We start from the raw sequence: 16,639 nt of genomic DNA, 5'->3' as shown, positions 1-16,639 counted from the left end.
GTTCTCAGGAGTTCTGACCCATCTTGGGCTCTTCCTAATTTGCTAAGCTAGAGATACCTTTCCTTTTCAGCCTAGGATGCCATGAAAAGATCAAATTGCATTGGGCCTTCTGGTTAAGAAGGTTAGCAAGTATGTAGCAATATTTCCACCAACATCTATGTCAAATATGAACATTCCAGCAGTAAGGGTTTATTGCATGGCCCTACCTTCAGATGCTCCATCTTTTCCTGTTGGCTCAGGAAGTCCCTGTTGGCAGCGTCTGGAGGCACAAGGAGTGGGTTAGGGGGCTGTATGAAGTCCTGGGTGACCTTCTCAGACAGCTTGCAGATGACCTGCTGTTTGGCCTGGTTCTTGTCCATGAGCAGTTGCACGTGCTGCTGCAGCTCCTGCACCTGCTGCTCGTGCAGGCTCGCCGTCTGTGCCAGGCTCTCCCGCTCCTGTTCCAGGGCCTCCACCCGCCTGCTCAGCTCCGCGATCTGCCGCACTTTGTGCCGCACCAGCTCCAGCCGGTCCTTGTCCTCCGCCGCTGCCAGGTACGCGCTGGTTGCCCTCTTCTCCTGCTGTGCAGCCTCCAGAGCTTTGTGCAGGATCCTCACCAGCTCCTGGACAGGGAAACAAAGCGCCTGTGAACACAGGGAAGGACTACTAGGCGCCAGAGGTGAAGCATGTGTTCTCACCAGCTCTCTTCACGGCCCTAGGAGGTGGCCGGCATCACCCTCTTGGTCATCTCATCTCAGCCTCCATTCTCTCTTTTTCCGCTCAAGAGTTTTAACTTGACACGTGGTTTCTCAGTTCAAGACTCTATTTCCCAGCTAAGCTTACAGCTGGGTGTGACCAAGTGACAATTCAACCTCTACCGGGTGTGGGCAGCTCTGGGTCATAGATACCTTTGAAATCACTACACCTATGCTCTCTGGTCCAGTTCCCCTTTCTTCTGGCTGGGAAAAGGCAAGAACTACAGCAGCCATGTGGGGCTCCCAGCAGAAGTTGCATGTGGAGGATGGCAACGTTGCCCTACCAGCTCAGAATTGCTCACTTACCTCTGGGCTCTTCCATGAGAATGTGAGAGAGAAATAAACTTCCAAATTGGTTTAGGCCAGTGGTTGGCAAACTCATTAGTCAACAGAGCCAAATATCAACAGTACAACGATTGAAATTTCTTTCGAGAGCCAAATTTTTTAAACTTAAACTATATAGGTAGGTACATTGTTATTAACTTAATTAGGATATTCCTAAGGCTTAGGAAGAGCCGCACTCAAGGGGCCAAAGAGCCGCATGTGGCTCGCGAGCCGCAGTTTGTCGACCATGGGTTTAGGCCATAGTACTTTGAGGCTTCTTTGTTACAGCAGCTGAGCCCATATCCTGAGTAACACCTGTCTGTTTCGGAGATGAACACACTGAGGCCCAGCAGAGCAGAGTGGAATTTAATCCCAAATTATCTAGACTCCAAGGCCTGTGCTTGGTCAGTAATGACAGCAGGGGTGCCGTGGCACACAGGCACTGCTCTTCCCTCCTCTCACTCCTGTGGCAGGTGTAATAACCTCAATACTCCTTCCTGCTAAGCCGAGTTGAGGCCTCAGAATCCTTCTGAATAGAGCACCCAAACTGTTGCTACGAGCTGAGACAGCAATAGAGAGGAAACACATTGACAAAACTCACCTAAGCCACATACAAAAAGCCTCATTCAATCCATTTGTGCCCAGCTCCCCAAGCCCACCAAGCGATGCCCGCAAGGCTGGAGCAAGGGAGCACTAGAGAGCAGCAGACCTTGATTTACTCCTTGGCGAAGCATGTGATTCACATGGAAACTCAAGCTCGGCCTGGCTCCCCGTGACTGGGAGCCTTCACCCTCCCCAGGACTTCCCTTGCCCCAAAGCACGGTGTGGATTCACTCAGGGCCAGGATCAGATGATCAGAAGCCAGGCAGCCCAGCCACCAGCACCACATGAACCTCGAACCTCATGAACCTTGTAGGGAGGGTCTTTAGGCCAATGCTGTGCTCCGTGTCAGCCTCATCTGGAAAAACACAGTTTCCTGGAGACATGTTAACTGCATCGAACACTGTTGTAATTAGCTAGTTATTAATAGTACGAAAGGAGCAAAGGGAAGGCCAGAAACTATAAGCATGGCCATTTGGGCAGTTTCACCAGGAAGCTGTGATTTCACACTCCCCAGGGAACCACCGGTTCATTCCCTGAAAACCACTGGGGGAGATGGATGCACAGGCAGTAAAGTCGGGTGACCCAGGGAAGGAGCCTGTCAGTCTAACCTGGAACACAGATTACTGGCCAGAGGAGGTGGGGCTGCTGCAGACTCAAAATCTGAGGTTAAAATCCCCAAAGGAATTCTATCTTCTTCCTCTGGTTTTGCTCCGTTTCCCTGCATTTGCCCATGTTCCTAGAAGTTGCATGGTCCTGGGCCATGTGGATCACATACGCAATGGACTGATGGACTGCAGCTGGAACACAAGTTAGGCTAGCCCCGTGGTTGGCAAACTGCGGCTCGCGAGCCACATGCGACTCTTTGGCCCCTTGAGTGTGGCTCTTCCACAAAATACCACGTGCAGGTGCGCACATACAGTGCGATTGAAACTTCGTGGCCCATGCGCAGAAGTCGGTGTTTTGTGGAAGAGCCGGTATTTTGTGAAAGAGCCATACTCAAGGGGCCAAAGAGCAGCATGTGGCTGGCGAGCCGCGGTTTGCCAAGCCGCAGTTTGCCGACCACTGGACTAGCCTGATGCTGGAGTGGTGGACTGTGCAAATGTGGGACAGAGACTTTGGGCAACAGCTTTAATCCTAGCTCTGCTAAGGACACAGCTACACTTTTTTCATGGTGGAGGGAGGAGAGGAGACTTTGGAAACTCAAGGGTTTAATGAGTGCAAATAAATGCCATTCATTCTCCTGTCCGAGTCTCAGAAATTTCATGTTCTCGTGACATTGCAAGAAGCCCACTTCCACTAGCAATAGGTGGGACACGCTGAGCCCCCAGGTGGTAACTGTCTATGTTAAAGTACTTAATTTTTTTTTCTTGGCTAAGAACAATTCTATTTTGGAGAACTGCCCCAAATCATGATTTTATGTAATAAGTTAATGACAAGACAAAATTAGTGTGCATCTTCTGACACCTCAGTACTAGTGACTGTCCCTTCTCTGCTTCTCTCTTCCATCCAACCTTCATCAAGCATCCACTGAGTACAAAGCCCTGGGCCAACTGCTGGGGCTCAGAAGGGGCCTGGCAGGTGGGAGCAAAGGTGAACCACTAATAGAGCGATTTCCTGCAACAGTGGGAAGCAAGGTGTTTGTGGGGGCCCAGAGCAGAGAGCAATGACTTCTGCTTGGGGTGGCGGTGGGGAGAAGATCAGCACCTTCTAAGAAAGGCAGATCAGTTTAAAGAATGGAAAGGGCCAGAGATGGCCAAGCAGCAGGAGGGAGATGATGGCTGGGAAGGCTTTCCAGACCACCAGTCGCCAAATTTTTAGACCTCACGAACCACCGGTTGGTGACCGCTGTTCCAGACAACTGAATCAACAGCTCAAGCAAAGCCCCAGCTGAATGAAAGAGCAGGTGAGGAGCTTGGGTGTTGCAGGAAGTGGGGGAGGGCTGCAAACCAAACCAGAATGTCAGGAATGAAGAAATCACTTCCCAGGGCCCTGCTGAGAGAGATTAACATTCCTGTGGCTCCAAGATAAAATGAGAAGCCCAATCATTTTCTGGTTCAGCTGAGATTTGGAGATCACCTTGGTAACTGCCTGTGAAATACCAACAGACCACAGTTCAGACTTGCCGGAGGCTCAGAATCAGGTGGGTGTACCCGCGCCCCCCAGGTTTTGGGAGAGTCAACTCTGAAGCCCATTTCATTACATCTAGCCGTCTCTCCTCCCCACATCTGCCTCTCAGAGTCCAAGACCAAGACACCAGCCCAGGAGGCTCTCCTCCCACCCGAGAATCCCTGCCCCACAGTGAGATAGGGAGAAAGGAAGGGGTGGGGGATGGAGCCAAACAGAGACTGAAGAAAGGAGAAGGGAGAGGACTAAAGGGACGTGGTTGATCTCCACGAGTGGAAAAGCACACTATGAGAGAGTGCTCCCAACTCCTAATCCAGGACCCCTCACTTCTTTATGATTTGTTCATGAATTTTACATTGAAATGCTTCTTTCAATTTCTTTAAAAATGGAAATAACCCATGTTCATGGCAATATTATTAACAATACCCAAGAGGTGTAAACAACGCACCCAGTGTCTATTGACAGTGAACAGGTAACATGTGGAGTGCACGCTAACGTCTGCATCCTGTCCAGTGGGAGTGGACTCTGAAATCTGGCTGGGGCTCTAGGGAAATAATGTGTTGCTCTTTGCCCCCACTGTTTCCTAAACGAAGTACATGCCTTCACCAAGTCATCCTGCGTAAGCTAGGTTGGCTCTACAGGGCCCCAGGCAGGACCCGGGAGGAGTCCCTCATTCCCAGCAGCCAACAGATGGTGAACAGCACCATAAACAACAGCCTTCCACCTGCCAGAGCAGACGGCCTTCAGGCTGGGTACAAACCTGCCGCCTCCAAGGGCACCGAGCCAGAGTCACCTGGCCGAGCAGCCATCTGGTACTTACTATCTTCTTGAGTCCAAATCTCTGTGGGGCCAGCATTGCAGGGGCCTGGGGTAGATAATGACTTAATGGGTATTGGAGTCACCCTGTGGTTTAATATGACACAGGGAGGCCCAGAAAGTTCGTGCCATTTTTTCTGAAGAGCAGTTGTGTCTGATACTGGGCTGTACCATGAGAACATGGAGGAGGCAGCCTGTGATGACAGCCCTGAACCTGGAGAAAAAGACCAGGGCCCTCCATAGATCCGACAGAATTTGAGATACAAATTTGTAAAGGATCACTGAAGTTACTGGCAATGGCCACCTGGCTGTCTGGGCTAGAGCACGACCCCAGCTCCCATGTCTCTTGTAGCCTCAGGTAGAAAGATAGTATCTTCCCACTGAAGGGCCATGGGAGGGGCATCTAGTAGATGTGAGCCCCGAGGCCCAGGGAGCTGTTTTCCCAGCTGAAGGACTGGACTGGGAGGGTGAGATGGAGAGCTGCTCTCCAACCTGAGTTTCTGAGTCCCTAGGGCTCAGCATCCCAAGGTTGGGCCAGCCTCCTCCGCCCCCTCTGAGCCAAGAGTTGGTCTCCTTTTCTCCTTCCCCTCTGGTTTTGGTGTCTGGGCTGGAGGTGAAACCCCAGAGTTGGCAGGGCTGGGGACCCCCTGCCTAGTGTGAATGAAGGCCGGCCCTCCATCCTCACTGCTATGCGCCGCAGGCACATTTCCTGGAAGCCCTCAACAGCTCAGGTCTGATTCCCAGAACTCCTCAGGAGCGTCCTTCTCAGAGCCCCTCAGGCGTGTGTGTCATTCCTTCAAAGGTCAGAAGGAATCAACAAGAAAGGCAGGGAATGCTAGCAGTAGTCAAAATAATCAAAGCCCCAATCTGCTGGGCAACTGCTGGCCAGGCATCAGTCAGGCTTTATGAATCTAGACACAGGCCTCTCCAGGAAACATGGCTATTACTCCATTTATATAGGAGGAAACTGAGGATGTAGAGGTTAAGAGACTTGCTCAGGGCTTGAATTGGGATCTGCACCCTCTTACTTAAATGCCTGTGCTCTGAATTACCTACTAGACCAGTGGTAGGCAAACTCATTAGGCAACAGAGCCAAATATCAATAGTACTTCTTCAAAATAGACTCACCCAGGCCGAAAACCGACTTCTGTGCATGGGCTGCGAAGTTTCAATCGCACTGTATGTGCGCGCCCACATGTGGTATTTTGTGGAAGAGCCACACTCAAGGGGCCAAAGAGCCGCATGTGGCTCGCGAATCGCAGTTTGCCGACCACGGCACTGGACCAAAGAGCATTTGTGAGATGGGTCAGAGAGCATGCAAATCCATTCATATTGTGGGTCAAAAGCTAACCCACAAGACTTGCTCTCCTCCCACTACCTGCTCAAGAACAGGAATGAGGTTTGCTGGCAAGTGAACCAGTAACAAAGTCTAATTCTTTAATGCTTGAGCAACTTCCTCCTGACATTTTCACTCAGACTGCAGGGGAATTGCCCTCAGCCTGGGTGGCCCTTACTAATCTCCAAGACCTCGCCTTCATTTACTGAAGAATGGTCAGTCCTCCACAGCTGCAGAGCTGTTAGGGGCAAACCTAAGTGAAATCTTGGTGTCCCAGGGCCTCTCAGCTTCATCTGACAATTGGTAATGCCTTAGAAGGACTGGCCAAAGTCAAGGGAGGCCACCCAGATTTCCTAGAAAGAAGGGTAGGATATGGTGAAAGGAGAAGTGGTCTTTACAGTCCAGATTTCTTTTCAAATCCAGGCTTGAGTTTGGGTTTGGGACTTAAGCTGTGCTGGTCCAGGGATCAGGCACTGCTCTAGCTAGAGAGGCTGCTGCCGGTGCTGCAGCCGCCCTTGCCCTCCTGCCACGGGACCCTCACTGCTTCCCGAGGTAGCCCTGGGGGGGAACACGATCTACCCTCTGGGTTGTAGGCTTTTTAATGATTATCATGTCTGTGTATACATGTGATTTGTTTTCTACAATGAACATGCGGCTTTCTTTTTTTAACTGCTGTCATTAACTTCTCTCTCTATTAAACCTAAATCTTCCTCCCTGCTATTGTTCCTTGTTGGGCCTGACTCAGCCCCAGGGCCAAAGGACTGCCTGCTCCCTCTGTCCTGTGACAGTCCTTCAGAGATCCTGCCCAGTTACCGGCTGCCCGGTGAAGATCCTGGGTTCCTTTGGTGGCACCTCCCAGGACCCTGCATCCAGGTCACTCTCCTCCACACTGTCCCTCTTCGGGTGTGGGGCCAGACCATGCACAGTCCTTCAGGAGGAGCCTGAGAGGCAATTATTACAGTAGGCCTCCAGAGACCCTGCCCTTAGCGGCTTTCTGTTTGAGTGACACCGTGTCCCTGAGTAATCAACAGCCAGCATTTTCAACCACCCACAGTTTGGCCTACACCCAGAGGTCTCCTGGAGCCTGGGGCAGAGCTCACCTTCTGAGACTTTAACTCCTTGGTAAGCATCAGAACCTGTTGCTCCAAGGCCACGGCTCTCTCCTGTGCAGTTCGGTTCCGTGTGAGTCCCTCAGCAAACAACGGGAAGGTGTTGTTCTGGCGCTTGGCTTTCTGAATGAGATTGGCAGTCAGAGAGGATTTGGGTGCAGGCTTCAGAGTCTCCCCTGGATCTTTCCCTGATCAAGAGGAGAAACACAGAGGTTATGACTGGGGCCTTGGCAGTTCTCAAATGAGCTTGCTGCAGAAGCACCTGGAAGGCTTGGTAAAATGCAGACTGTGGGATCCTACACCCTGAGCCCTTCATTCAACAGGCCTGGGTAGGGCTTGAGAATCTGCATTTCTAATTCCTAGGTGATGCTGATGCAGCCTGTACAGGGCGGGACTAATAAACATTATTTACACTGTGCTGGCCAGGTCACCAGCCCATCCTCTCAGATCCCCACCTGCACGGGCTATGTTTGCCAGGCGGTCATCCCCTCCGTCACAAGCCCTGAAGGAATGTCTTGTTTTTTATGTCAGGATTCCACCTCTACCCCCTGAGCAACTTTCAAAGACCTGTCTCTTGATAGGAATATCTGTACTCTGCATTCTTTCCCCAGAGAGCAGCTCAAACTCTTCTTTGATTCTTACTATAAGCTAAGTTAGGAGACATATTTCCCTAGAGGCTGCATAGTCTTTTTATTTCCTCTAGAGCCAGGGTTAGCAACTGATGGCCGACAGGCCAAATCTAGCTCACAGCCTGCTTTTGTAAATAAAGTTTTATTGGGACACAACCACACCCCTTCATTTGGGCACTGTGTGTGCTGGTTTCACTTTACAAGGGGAGAACTAAGTACTTGCAACAGAGACCACATGTCCCACAAAGCCTCAGATATTGACTATCTGGCTCTTTACTGAAAACCACTGCTGACCAGAGCCAAATTTTATTCTTTTTTTTTTTTAAATATATTTTATTGATTTTTTTACAGAGAGGAAGGGAGGGATAGAGAGTTAGAAACATCGATGAGAGAGGAACATCGATCAGCTGCCTCCTGCACACTCCCCACTGGGGATGTGTCCGCAACCAAGGTACATGCCCTTGACCGGAATCGAACCTGGAACCCTTGAGTCCGCAGACCAACGCTCTATCCACTGAGCCAAACCGGTCAGAGCAAATTTTATTCTTAAATTAAATCCACTCACTCAAGCCGCCTTGTCCTGCCCTGTCCCCAGCCTTTGCTTTAGGGCTCTGCCATCAGTTGGCAACCAGGGATATTTAATGGCCTGAGTATATGGTTAAGGGACCTTGAGGATCTTGTTTACATGGCACAGGCACATCTTGCCGGTTATGAGGCCCCAGCAGAATTTCTCCTCAGCCCTCAGTGCCAGAAAAGGCTTTGCTTCTTCCAAGAAAATATGTGTTTATTCTTGTGCACCCTGGGAATAAGCTAACCACTTGTATCTCCCTCTTTGCATGGCTGATGAGAAGCTCAGAGCCACATTTGCTGCCCACCCTTGGCTACTCTGAAGGATCTTATCTAAATTTTCTAACTCTAATAAGTCATTTTCTTTCCCCAGATACACATTTTAATACGCTATTCCCAATTCTTTTGAGACTAAGGTGTGAAAAATAAGGATGTGGCGTGGGATCCCAGGGGAGGGGACAGGTAGGGCTTGGAGGACAAGCTGAATGACTTAGCATCTTTCTTCTGGGGCCCAGGCTGAGGGACAGGCAAACGGGTTTGAAGAGATAAAGCTCTAGTAGGTGACAGGAACCAGAAACTCCTTGAACTTGTTGGGTATAAGAACAGATCGGTCTTGTTTCCACACTTTAGAGAAATCTGGGTGAGCTGAGGATAGAGCAGCCACAGGGCTCCAAGGAATGCCAGGCCATCCCTTCCTGGCCAGAGGCTCTGGGAGAGCCAGACTGTGCAGCTCAGCCCTGCAGCCCTGCTGACCTCTGAAACACTGCTGCCCACCAGCCCTGTAGGCAGGAAGCGTAGGGATCACTGAGCTCATTTTACAGCTGGAGAAAACGAGGCCCAAGACAGCGTTTCTCAGTCAGTGCCCTAGGATTTCATGGGTGCCTCATGGCTGACTGGGAAGGGCTGAGGGGAACCCAGACTCCAACCCCTGACCCAACTCAGCTTTTACCTGCTTTGTATATTAGATTTTGTTTATGGCATCAAGATTTCACAAAAATAAAGATGTAGTTTTAAAAAATCACTGATTTAGAAAAGGAGGCTTCAGGCCACGGCATGGGGCCGGAGTGCTGGGCCTGAATCCTGGTCTGTCACTCACTGTGCGGCCGTGAGCCAGTCACTCCACTTTCCTGTCCTCGTCCTCGGTTCCCTCGCTTCCTAAATGAGTAACATTAGTAACAATAGTAGCTCGCTCGCTCGGGTTGCTGTAAGTTTAAACAGCTTCTGCAAGTAAAGTGATTAGTGCACATGGCTGAAACCTGAAAGGTTCTAAGTGCAAGAGGCCAGACAGCAGGGACCACATGCTGTACAATTCCATTTGTAGAAACTCTCCAGAATAGGCAGGTCTGCAGAGATAGAAAGTTGACTGGTTGTTGCCTAGAGTTGGAGGGAGGTGGAGACTGGGACTGATGGCTGAGGGATGTAGGGTTTCCTTTGGGGGTAATTACAACTGTTCCAGAATTGACTATGGTAATGGCTGCATAACTCTGTGAATATATTGAAAGCCACTGAACTATATGGTATGTGAATTATATCCTAATGCAACTATTACCCCCTTCACCCCGATCCCAAAGTGCTTAGTGGCACAAATAACTACTATATGTAAGTGCTGGTTTCATTATTATTACTGATTCACTATGGTCCTGATCTTCTCTTGCACTGTTCCTGTGACCTGCGGGGTGTCCCCAGGCACTGCTCCCATAGGGCACCTTTCCTAGAGTCACTTCTACATGGCCCAGGCGTCCTCTCTGCCATGAGAACACACAGTGCTGCCTCAGTCAGTTTTCTCCCAACTGCTTAAGTTATAAGGGCACCAATCGAAGAAACCAACCTCCGCCCGCCCCACCCCCACCCCCCCATGGTGTGGGTCACTCACATTTTGTGAAAGAAACAATCAAATGCTATGTAATGGCTGGATGGGACCTAAAGGCCATCTGCTCTGCTTCTTCAGGCAGAGATGACGAATTTTAATTGCCATAGAAAGGCATTTTTATATTCTTTCTTTATAAATTAAAAAAAAAGTAAGAAAGTGAGATTTTCCTTTATTACTTCAAGAATCATGGCTGAGGGAGAAACTAAGATGGCGGCAGAGATAAACACCGGGAAGTTAATGCCGCTCACAACAATTGATTAATACCTCAGAGAAACAACACGGACTTCATCCAGAACCACAGGAAGCCTGGCTGACTGTAAACTCTACAACTAGAAGGAAGGATGTCACTCACTGTGCGGCCGTGAGCCAGTCACTCCACTTTCCTGTCCTCGTCCTCGGTTCCCTCGCTTCCTAAATGAGTAACATTAGTAACAATAGTAGCTCGCTCGCTCGGGTTGCTGTAAGTTTAAACAGCTTCTGCAAGTAAAGTGATTAGTGCACATGGCTGAAACCTGAAAGGTTCTAAGTGCAAGAGGCCAGACAGCAGGGACCACATGCTGTACGATTCCATTTGTAGAAACTCTCCAGAATAGGCAGGTCTGCAGAGATAGAAAGTTGCCTAGAGTTGGAGGGTGGTAGAGACTGGGACTGATGGCTGAGGGATGTAGGGTTTCCTTTGGGGGTAATTACAACTGTTCCAGAATTGACTATGGTAATGGCTGCATAACTCTGTGAATATATTGAAAGCCACTGAACTGTATGGTATGTGAATTATATCCTAATACAACTATTACCCCCTTCACCCCAATCCCAAAGTGCTTAGTGGCACAAATAACTACTATATGTAAGTGCTGGTTTCATTATTATTACTGATTCACTATGGTCCTGATCTTCTCTTGCACTGTTCCTGTGACCTGCGGGGTGTCCCCAGGCACTGCTCCCATAGGGCACCTTTCCTAGAGTCACTTCTACATGGCCCAGGCGTCCTCTCTGCCATGAGAACACACAGTGCTGCCTCAGTCAGTTTTCTCCCAACTGCTTAAGTTATAAGGGCACCAATCGAAGAAACCAACCTCCGCCCGCCCCACCCCCACCCCCCCATGGTGTGGGTCACTCACATTTTGTGAAAGAAACAATCAAATGCTATGTAATGGCTGGATGGGACCTAAAGGCCATCTGCTCTGGTTCTTCAGGCAGAGATGACGAATTTTAATTGCCATAGAAAGGCATTTTTATATTCTTTCTTTATAAATTAAAAAAAAAGTAAGAAAGTGAGATTTTCCTTTATTACTTCAAGAATCATGGCTGAGTTTTAGTTTGGGAAGATGAAGGGTTCTGGAGATGGATGGGGGTGGTGTTTGCAGAAGAATGTAAATGTACTTAATGCCACTGAACTGTACCCCTGAAACGGGTTAAATTTTATGTTATGTATATTTCACAACAACAATAATAATCAATCATTGCTACTAGATCCATAAAGCCAGAAGGAGTGCCCCGGAGAGTCCCCTGGTTGACAGAAAAGCACGCATGCTGGTTTCTGGAGAAATGGGCACTCAGTTTCTGAAGGCAGCTCAGCCCTGGGCAGAGGCTCACCTGGGGCACTGGGGTCAGGGGATGAGGGCCGCTCCTCCAGCTGAGGCTCGCTGCTCGGTAGAGGATCTTCCCCTGGAGGTCCATGGCCTGTTCCTTGGGCCTGCCTGTTGCCTCGGATGTTGTACATCGTGTTTCTGAAGGGAAACAGAGGAGCATGAGGCTGACAGCCCTGCCACTCTGCCCCTCCCCTCCCCACTGTCAGTGCTAGAGTTCAGGCTGTATCCTACCCCCAGGCATGGCCTGACCAGTCTGCGAGACTCCAGGCACCCTGCATGATGCACCCGACCCGAGCCACTCCCGATCCCCCTCACCCCTCTGCTTTTCATCATTTCATTGCTTATCACGTCCACAATGTTTCTTATAAACAATATAAGCCTGACGCCCCTGCCCCAATCCTGCAGCTGGAGTATAAGCCATTGAAGGTAGGGATGTCTGTCTGTTTTGTTCACCGAAGTACTTTGAATGCATAGAATAGTGCCTGAAATATAGAGGGCCCTTGCTATGTATGTGTTGAATAAATGTTGAATGGACTTGCCAAACTAACTTTCCTAAAACCTTCATCTGGTCTTGTAACTACCTGGCTCAGATATCATCAGTGGCTCCATGAATGGGCCACCTTGTGACCAAGTACTTGCCTAGGCTGTCTTTTCTTCACGAACCGGGCACTAACATACCTGCATGCCTGCTGGCACCTGGCACTGGGGTAGCCTGTGCCCTGAGTGCAATCTCAATACCTGTTTGGTTTGTAGGTAGCACCAAAGGCTGACTTAGGACCAGAGACTACAGAGGAAGTCATAGTGTCAGATAAAAAGACAGTTCAATTGAGTTTAGTTTCCCTTTGCAAAGATATGAAAGTAGACATATTCCAAAATTAGTTAACAAGGAAGAGAAAATGATTAAAGGAGTTCTATAGGTCAGTGTTTTTCAAACTGCAAGTTATAAACCATTGGTAGATTATAAAATCAGTTTAGTATCATGATCAGCATTTAAAAAAACAACGTGAAAAACATGTGAATGTACTCCATTTAGAGAAGGTTAATAATATGTGAAACATGTGTGTGTGTGTATGTGTGTGTGTGTGTGTGTGTGTGTGTGTACTGAGCCATTTCCCACTGTGGTCATAGTCAACAGGTAGAAAACACTGCACTGGAGAGTCACTTAATTAAGGGTAGCAATAGCGTGGTCAAAAAAGAGGATGCGAAAGTCTGTAGATCTGTGCTGGAATCCGGGCTCTGCTATATCACCCCCACGTGGGGGACAAATTACTCTGAAAAACCCTTATTCCAAAACACCTAGATGCTAGATAAATACAAAACATATTTCACAAATATTTAGCTGAATTCCCAGGAAAGGAAGAGAAGTCCTCAGGCACTAAATACGAAAAAGGAGGTGAAACTCAAATGGGAAGGAAAGAGAAAGATCACCAGGTAGATTAGATTACTGTTCAGCAAATACAGGCATATCTCGGAGACACTTTTTTTTTTTATATACTGTACTAGGATACAATGAACCACCTCAGTAGCTTCTGAGGCTAATATACTTTTATCACCACAATTTCTTTAGCAAACGTGGTTCCCTTCACTCCTGCAACATCATGCAGAGTTAGTGATCAAGTTTGCACTCGGAGATACTTTAATTTAAAAATATCTTATTGCTAAAAAATGTTGAGTCTGCGGGAAAATTGGCACTGACAAGTGCTCAATGCAGGTTACCACAAAACTTATATTTGTAAAAAATGCAGTACCTGTGAAGTGTAACAAAACAAAGTATGCCAGTATTCGCTCTTTCTCCTCCACCTAAAAGATGGGTGCAAAATAAATGCTTATTAACATGGCACTGAATTTAGAAGTATTTGCAGCATTATTGTTGTGAGAGTTGACTAGGATATAAATCTGTTCAAGGATCAACTGTTTGTTGTTTTTGGTGTTTGTTTTTTTTTACATTGAGATATGTTTGACATATTATATTTGTTTCAGGTATAAAACATATTTACTCAATATATGTACATACTGTGAAATGATCACCACAATAAGTCTAGTTAACATCCATTACCCACACATACAGATTTTTTTCTTGTGATTAGGGATTAACTGTTGATACCAAAAACCTAGAGCCCTGGTTGCAAGGGAGGGAAGAAAACAAGGTTTAGACAAAGTGTACAGTTGAAATTGAAATTTTACATAAAGTTGGGACTCCTGAAAATCCATACCATCTCTGAAGAGGTGTGTTAGAAAAAACACAAAGAAATTCTAGGTGAAGGTTCTGGGTATTCAAAGAATTTTGTAATACCATTGTTTGGTTTGGGTGTCATGGTAATACTGACCTTATGAAATGAATTGGGAAGTGTTCCCTCCTCTTCTTTTATGGGGGAGAGTTTGTGAAGAATTCTTTATGTTCAGTAGAACTCACCCGTGAAGTTATCTGGTCCTAGATGTTGTTTTTGTTTATTTTTGTGGATAGTTTTTTGATTACTAATTCAATCTCCTTACATGTTATAGGTCTAGTCAGATTTTCTAGTTCTTCTTGATTCAGTTTTAATAATTTGTGTCTTTCTAGGAATTTGTCTATTTCATTGAAATTATCTAACTAGTTGGTATATAATTGTTCTTAGTATTCCCTTATAATCCTGTTATTTTTGTAAGGTTGGTAGTATTGTTCCCATTTGTTCTTGATATTAGTAATTGAGTCATGCCTTTTCTTGGTCTGTTTAGCTAAAAGTTTGTTGATTTTTTTCAAAGAATAATTATTTAATCTGAAACTTATCTTTAAAAGAAAATCCAGTTTCTTGGTATAGTTGGGTCCAAAATAAAAATGAGATTTTACTTTAATGGAGAAATTAATAAGTTAAATTAAGAACAGAGAAGAAATTAGAAGTCAACACTCTATCAGACTTTAAAATTTGGTCTCTGACTCCTTTTACTCTGTTATTATTAAGGTCCTATTTTAAGAAGCCCCTGACTCCTTGGCTTGTCACTTACCTTCCCAGTTCTTATTTTCTCTATGTTAAAATAAAAGGTGGTAGGCCATATTAAAAAGAATGATGAGGGACATGATTTACTGAGCAGCATTTTGTGCTGGGTCCTGTGTTGAGCTCCATGACAATGTATCTCACAAACCACAAACCACAGCCACATGACTTGGAGAAGACCCAGAGACACATCCCTACAGCCAGAGGAAGTGGCTGGGTGGGGTGACCATCACGGCTGCCCATACTCCCCCTTGCCCAGGGATTGCAGCTTCCCCAACATGTCTAGGAGCTCACAGTCATCCCTGGGATATAAGAGGCATAGAAACCCCAACCTCAGGGCAGTAACAGACACAGACCAGGTGGCCACTACCCAGCCAAACTATTGTGCTTGGAAGAGGCAACTCCACTTCATAAATTTATTGACTTGGGTTGGAGCAGTTCATAGATGATTTTCTGTGTAGGTTTAGCTCCAGGTCTGAAATGCCTGGTCAGCAGAAAGGTAGTGGTCATAAAGGCTTGTCCTGGGAAGAAAGCCTTGGGCAAGCCACTTATCCTTTCTCTGAGTCTGGGTTTTCTCACCTGCAGTGGGGATGATGAATGTATTCACAACGAGGCCCTTTACAGACCAGGCTCTAAGCTAAACACTAGAAATACAACTCACTTCATGCTCACACACATACATTCAATGCATTTAATCCTCATGGCAGCCCAGTGGAGTGGGTACTATTATCACCTCCATTGCACAAGAGAACTGAGGTTCAGAGAGGATAAGTAACCAAAGCCACAGAGATGGTAAATGGTGGGGCTGAGCATTAGACCTGGACATCTGACTCCATAGCCTGAGAACTTAACAGACAACTCAGTGAGAGTATGAAGCACCCAGTATGGTGCTCTGGAAGCTCCCTTACTCCCTTGCTCAGACTATGACCTTGGCTCATGGCAGACCCAAGTACAGACTCTAAGACCAGGCCAGGGGATACAGGAGACAAGGGCAACCTTGAACTCACTGGGCTCTCCCCAGGACACGTGCAATGTTCCCTTGCATTTTATGTGGGTTATTGCAAATGTCAGGAAAGAGGTAACTGACTAATCCCTGAAACTTCCTTCCTTTCTTGGTCTCTGCATGTTCTGTTTCACTTCTGTTGTTTGTGGCCTTCATCAGGCACGAACCTGGCTTAATCTTGGTGAGACCATCCTGGATACAGTGTGTACCAGCGGGATGGCTGAAGTTCTCAGGCCCCCTCAAACCTCCCATTAGGCTCACAATGCACACAGTTCTCTTCAGCTCCTCCTTAGAGAAGATCTCCAGCAGGGCACCCTTCTTGTCCACTCACACTGGGGGGTCTCAGGGGCTCAACCATGCCCCATACTCCCCAAGTCTCTCCCTAGCTCAGATTGTTTTCCTGAGTTCCAGGTCCTCCACCCAGTGCCTGTTGGGTAGTCAACCTCTAGGCCCTAAAGAACACTCATTGTCTTTCCCCTAAAACCTGCTTCTGTCCTGGGAATAGCACCACTACCCTTCTAGTTACCCACACCAACTCAAACTCTGAGGCTGACCGAGGGAAATGCGAGGCCTGAGTCACACAGAGCCAGGGTCTCTGATCCGAGTCCAGTGAACAATCTATTCTGCTTTCTAAGAGGTCCAGTTTGTATGAAGTCCTCACAAAAAATATGCACCCAAACAGATCAGAACTGGGTATAGTCTGAATTCCCAAAAGCTTCCATTTCTTCAGTAAGAGCAACAATAGCAGCAGCAGGGTGGGCAAAAGTAGGTTTACAGTTGTGAGTATGTGAAAGTTTGTTCTTGTATTATTATTTATAAATTATTATATTATTTTCCATGTGAACAACTGTAAACCTACTTTTGCCCCACTCTGTATTTAAGTGCCTACCCATTGCCAAGCACAGTTCGAAAGCAGTTTGCATGCACTGACCAGTTAACCTCTGCACTAACCATACAAGGCAA

General features: G+C 47.4%; 1 protein-coding gene across 2 annotated transcripts in view; it reads right to left on the bottom strand.

The window, feature by feature from the left end:
• Positions 1–16,639, bottom strand: part of TBC1D2 (TBC1 domain family member 2) — a 43,670-nt gene that overhangs the window by 15,716 nt on the left and 11,315 nt on the right. For both annotated transcript variants that reach the window (XM_015560488.1, XM_006758438.2), the window contains exons 4-6: positions 11,706–11,839; positions 7,038–7,234; positions 207–602 (exon numbers count right to left, since the gene is read on the bottom strand). In XM_015560488.1, coding sequence (XP_015415974.1) covers positions 207–602; positions 7,038–7,234; positions 11,706–11,839 — 727 coding nt within the window. The remainder of the gene's footprint in view (positions 1–206; positions 603–7,037; positions 7,235–11,705; positions 11,840–16,639) is intronic.

This window comes from Myotis davidii, unplaced genomic scaffold (genome assembly GCF_000327345.1).
Source record: "Myotis davidii unplaced genomic scaffold, ASM32734v1 scaffold534, whole genome shotgun sequence".
NCBI lineage: Eukaryota > Metazoa > Chordata > Mammalia > Chiroptera > Vespertilionidae > Myotis > Myotis davidii.
This window is presented reverse-complemented; position numbering and strand designations above follow the sequence as displayed.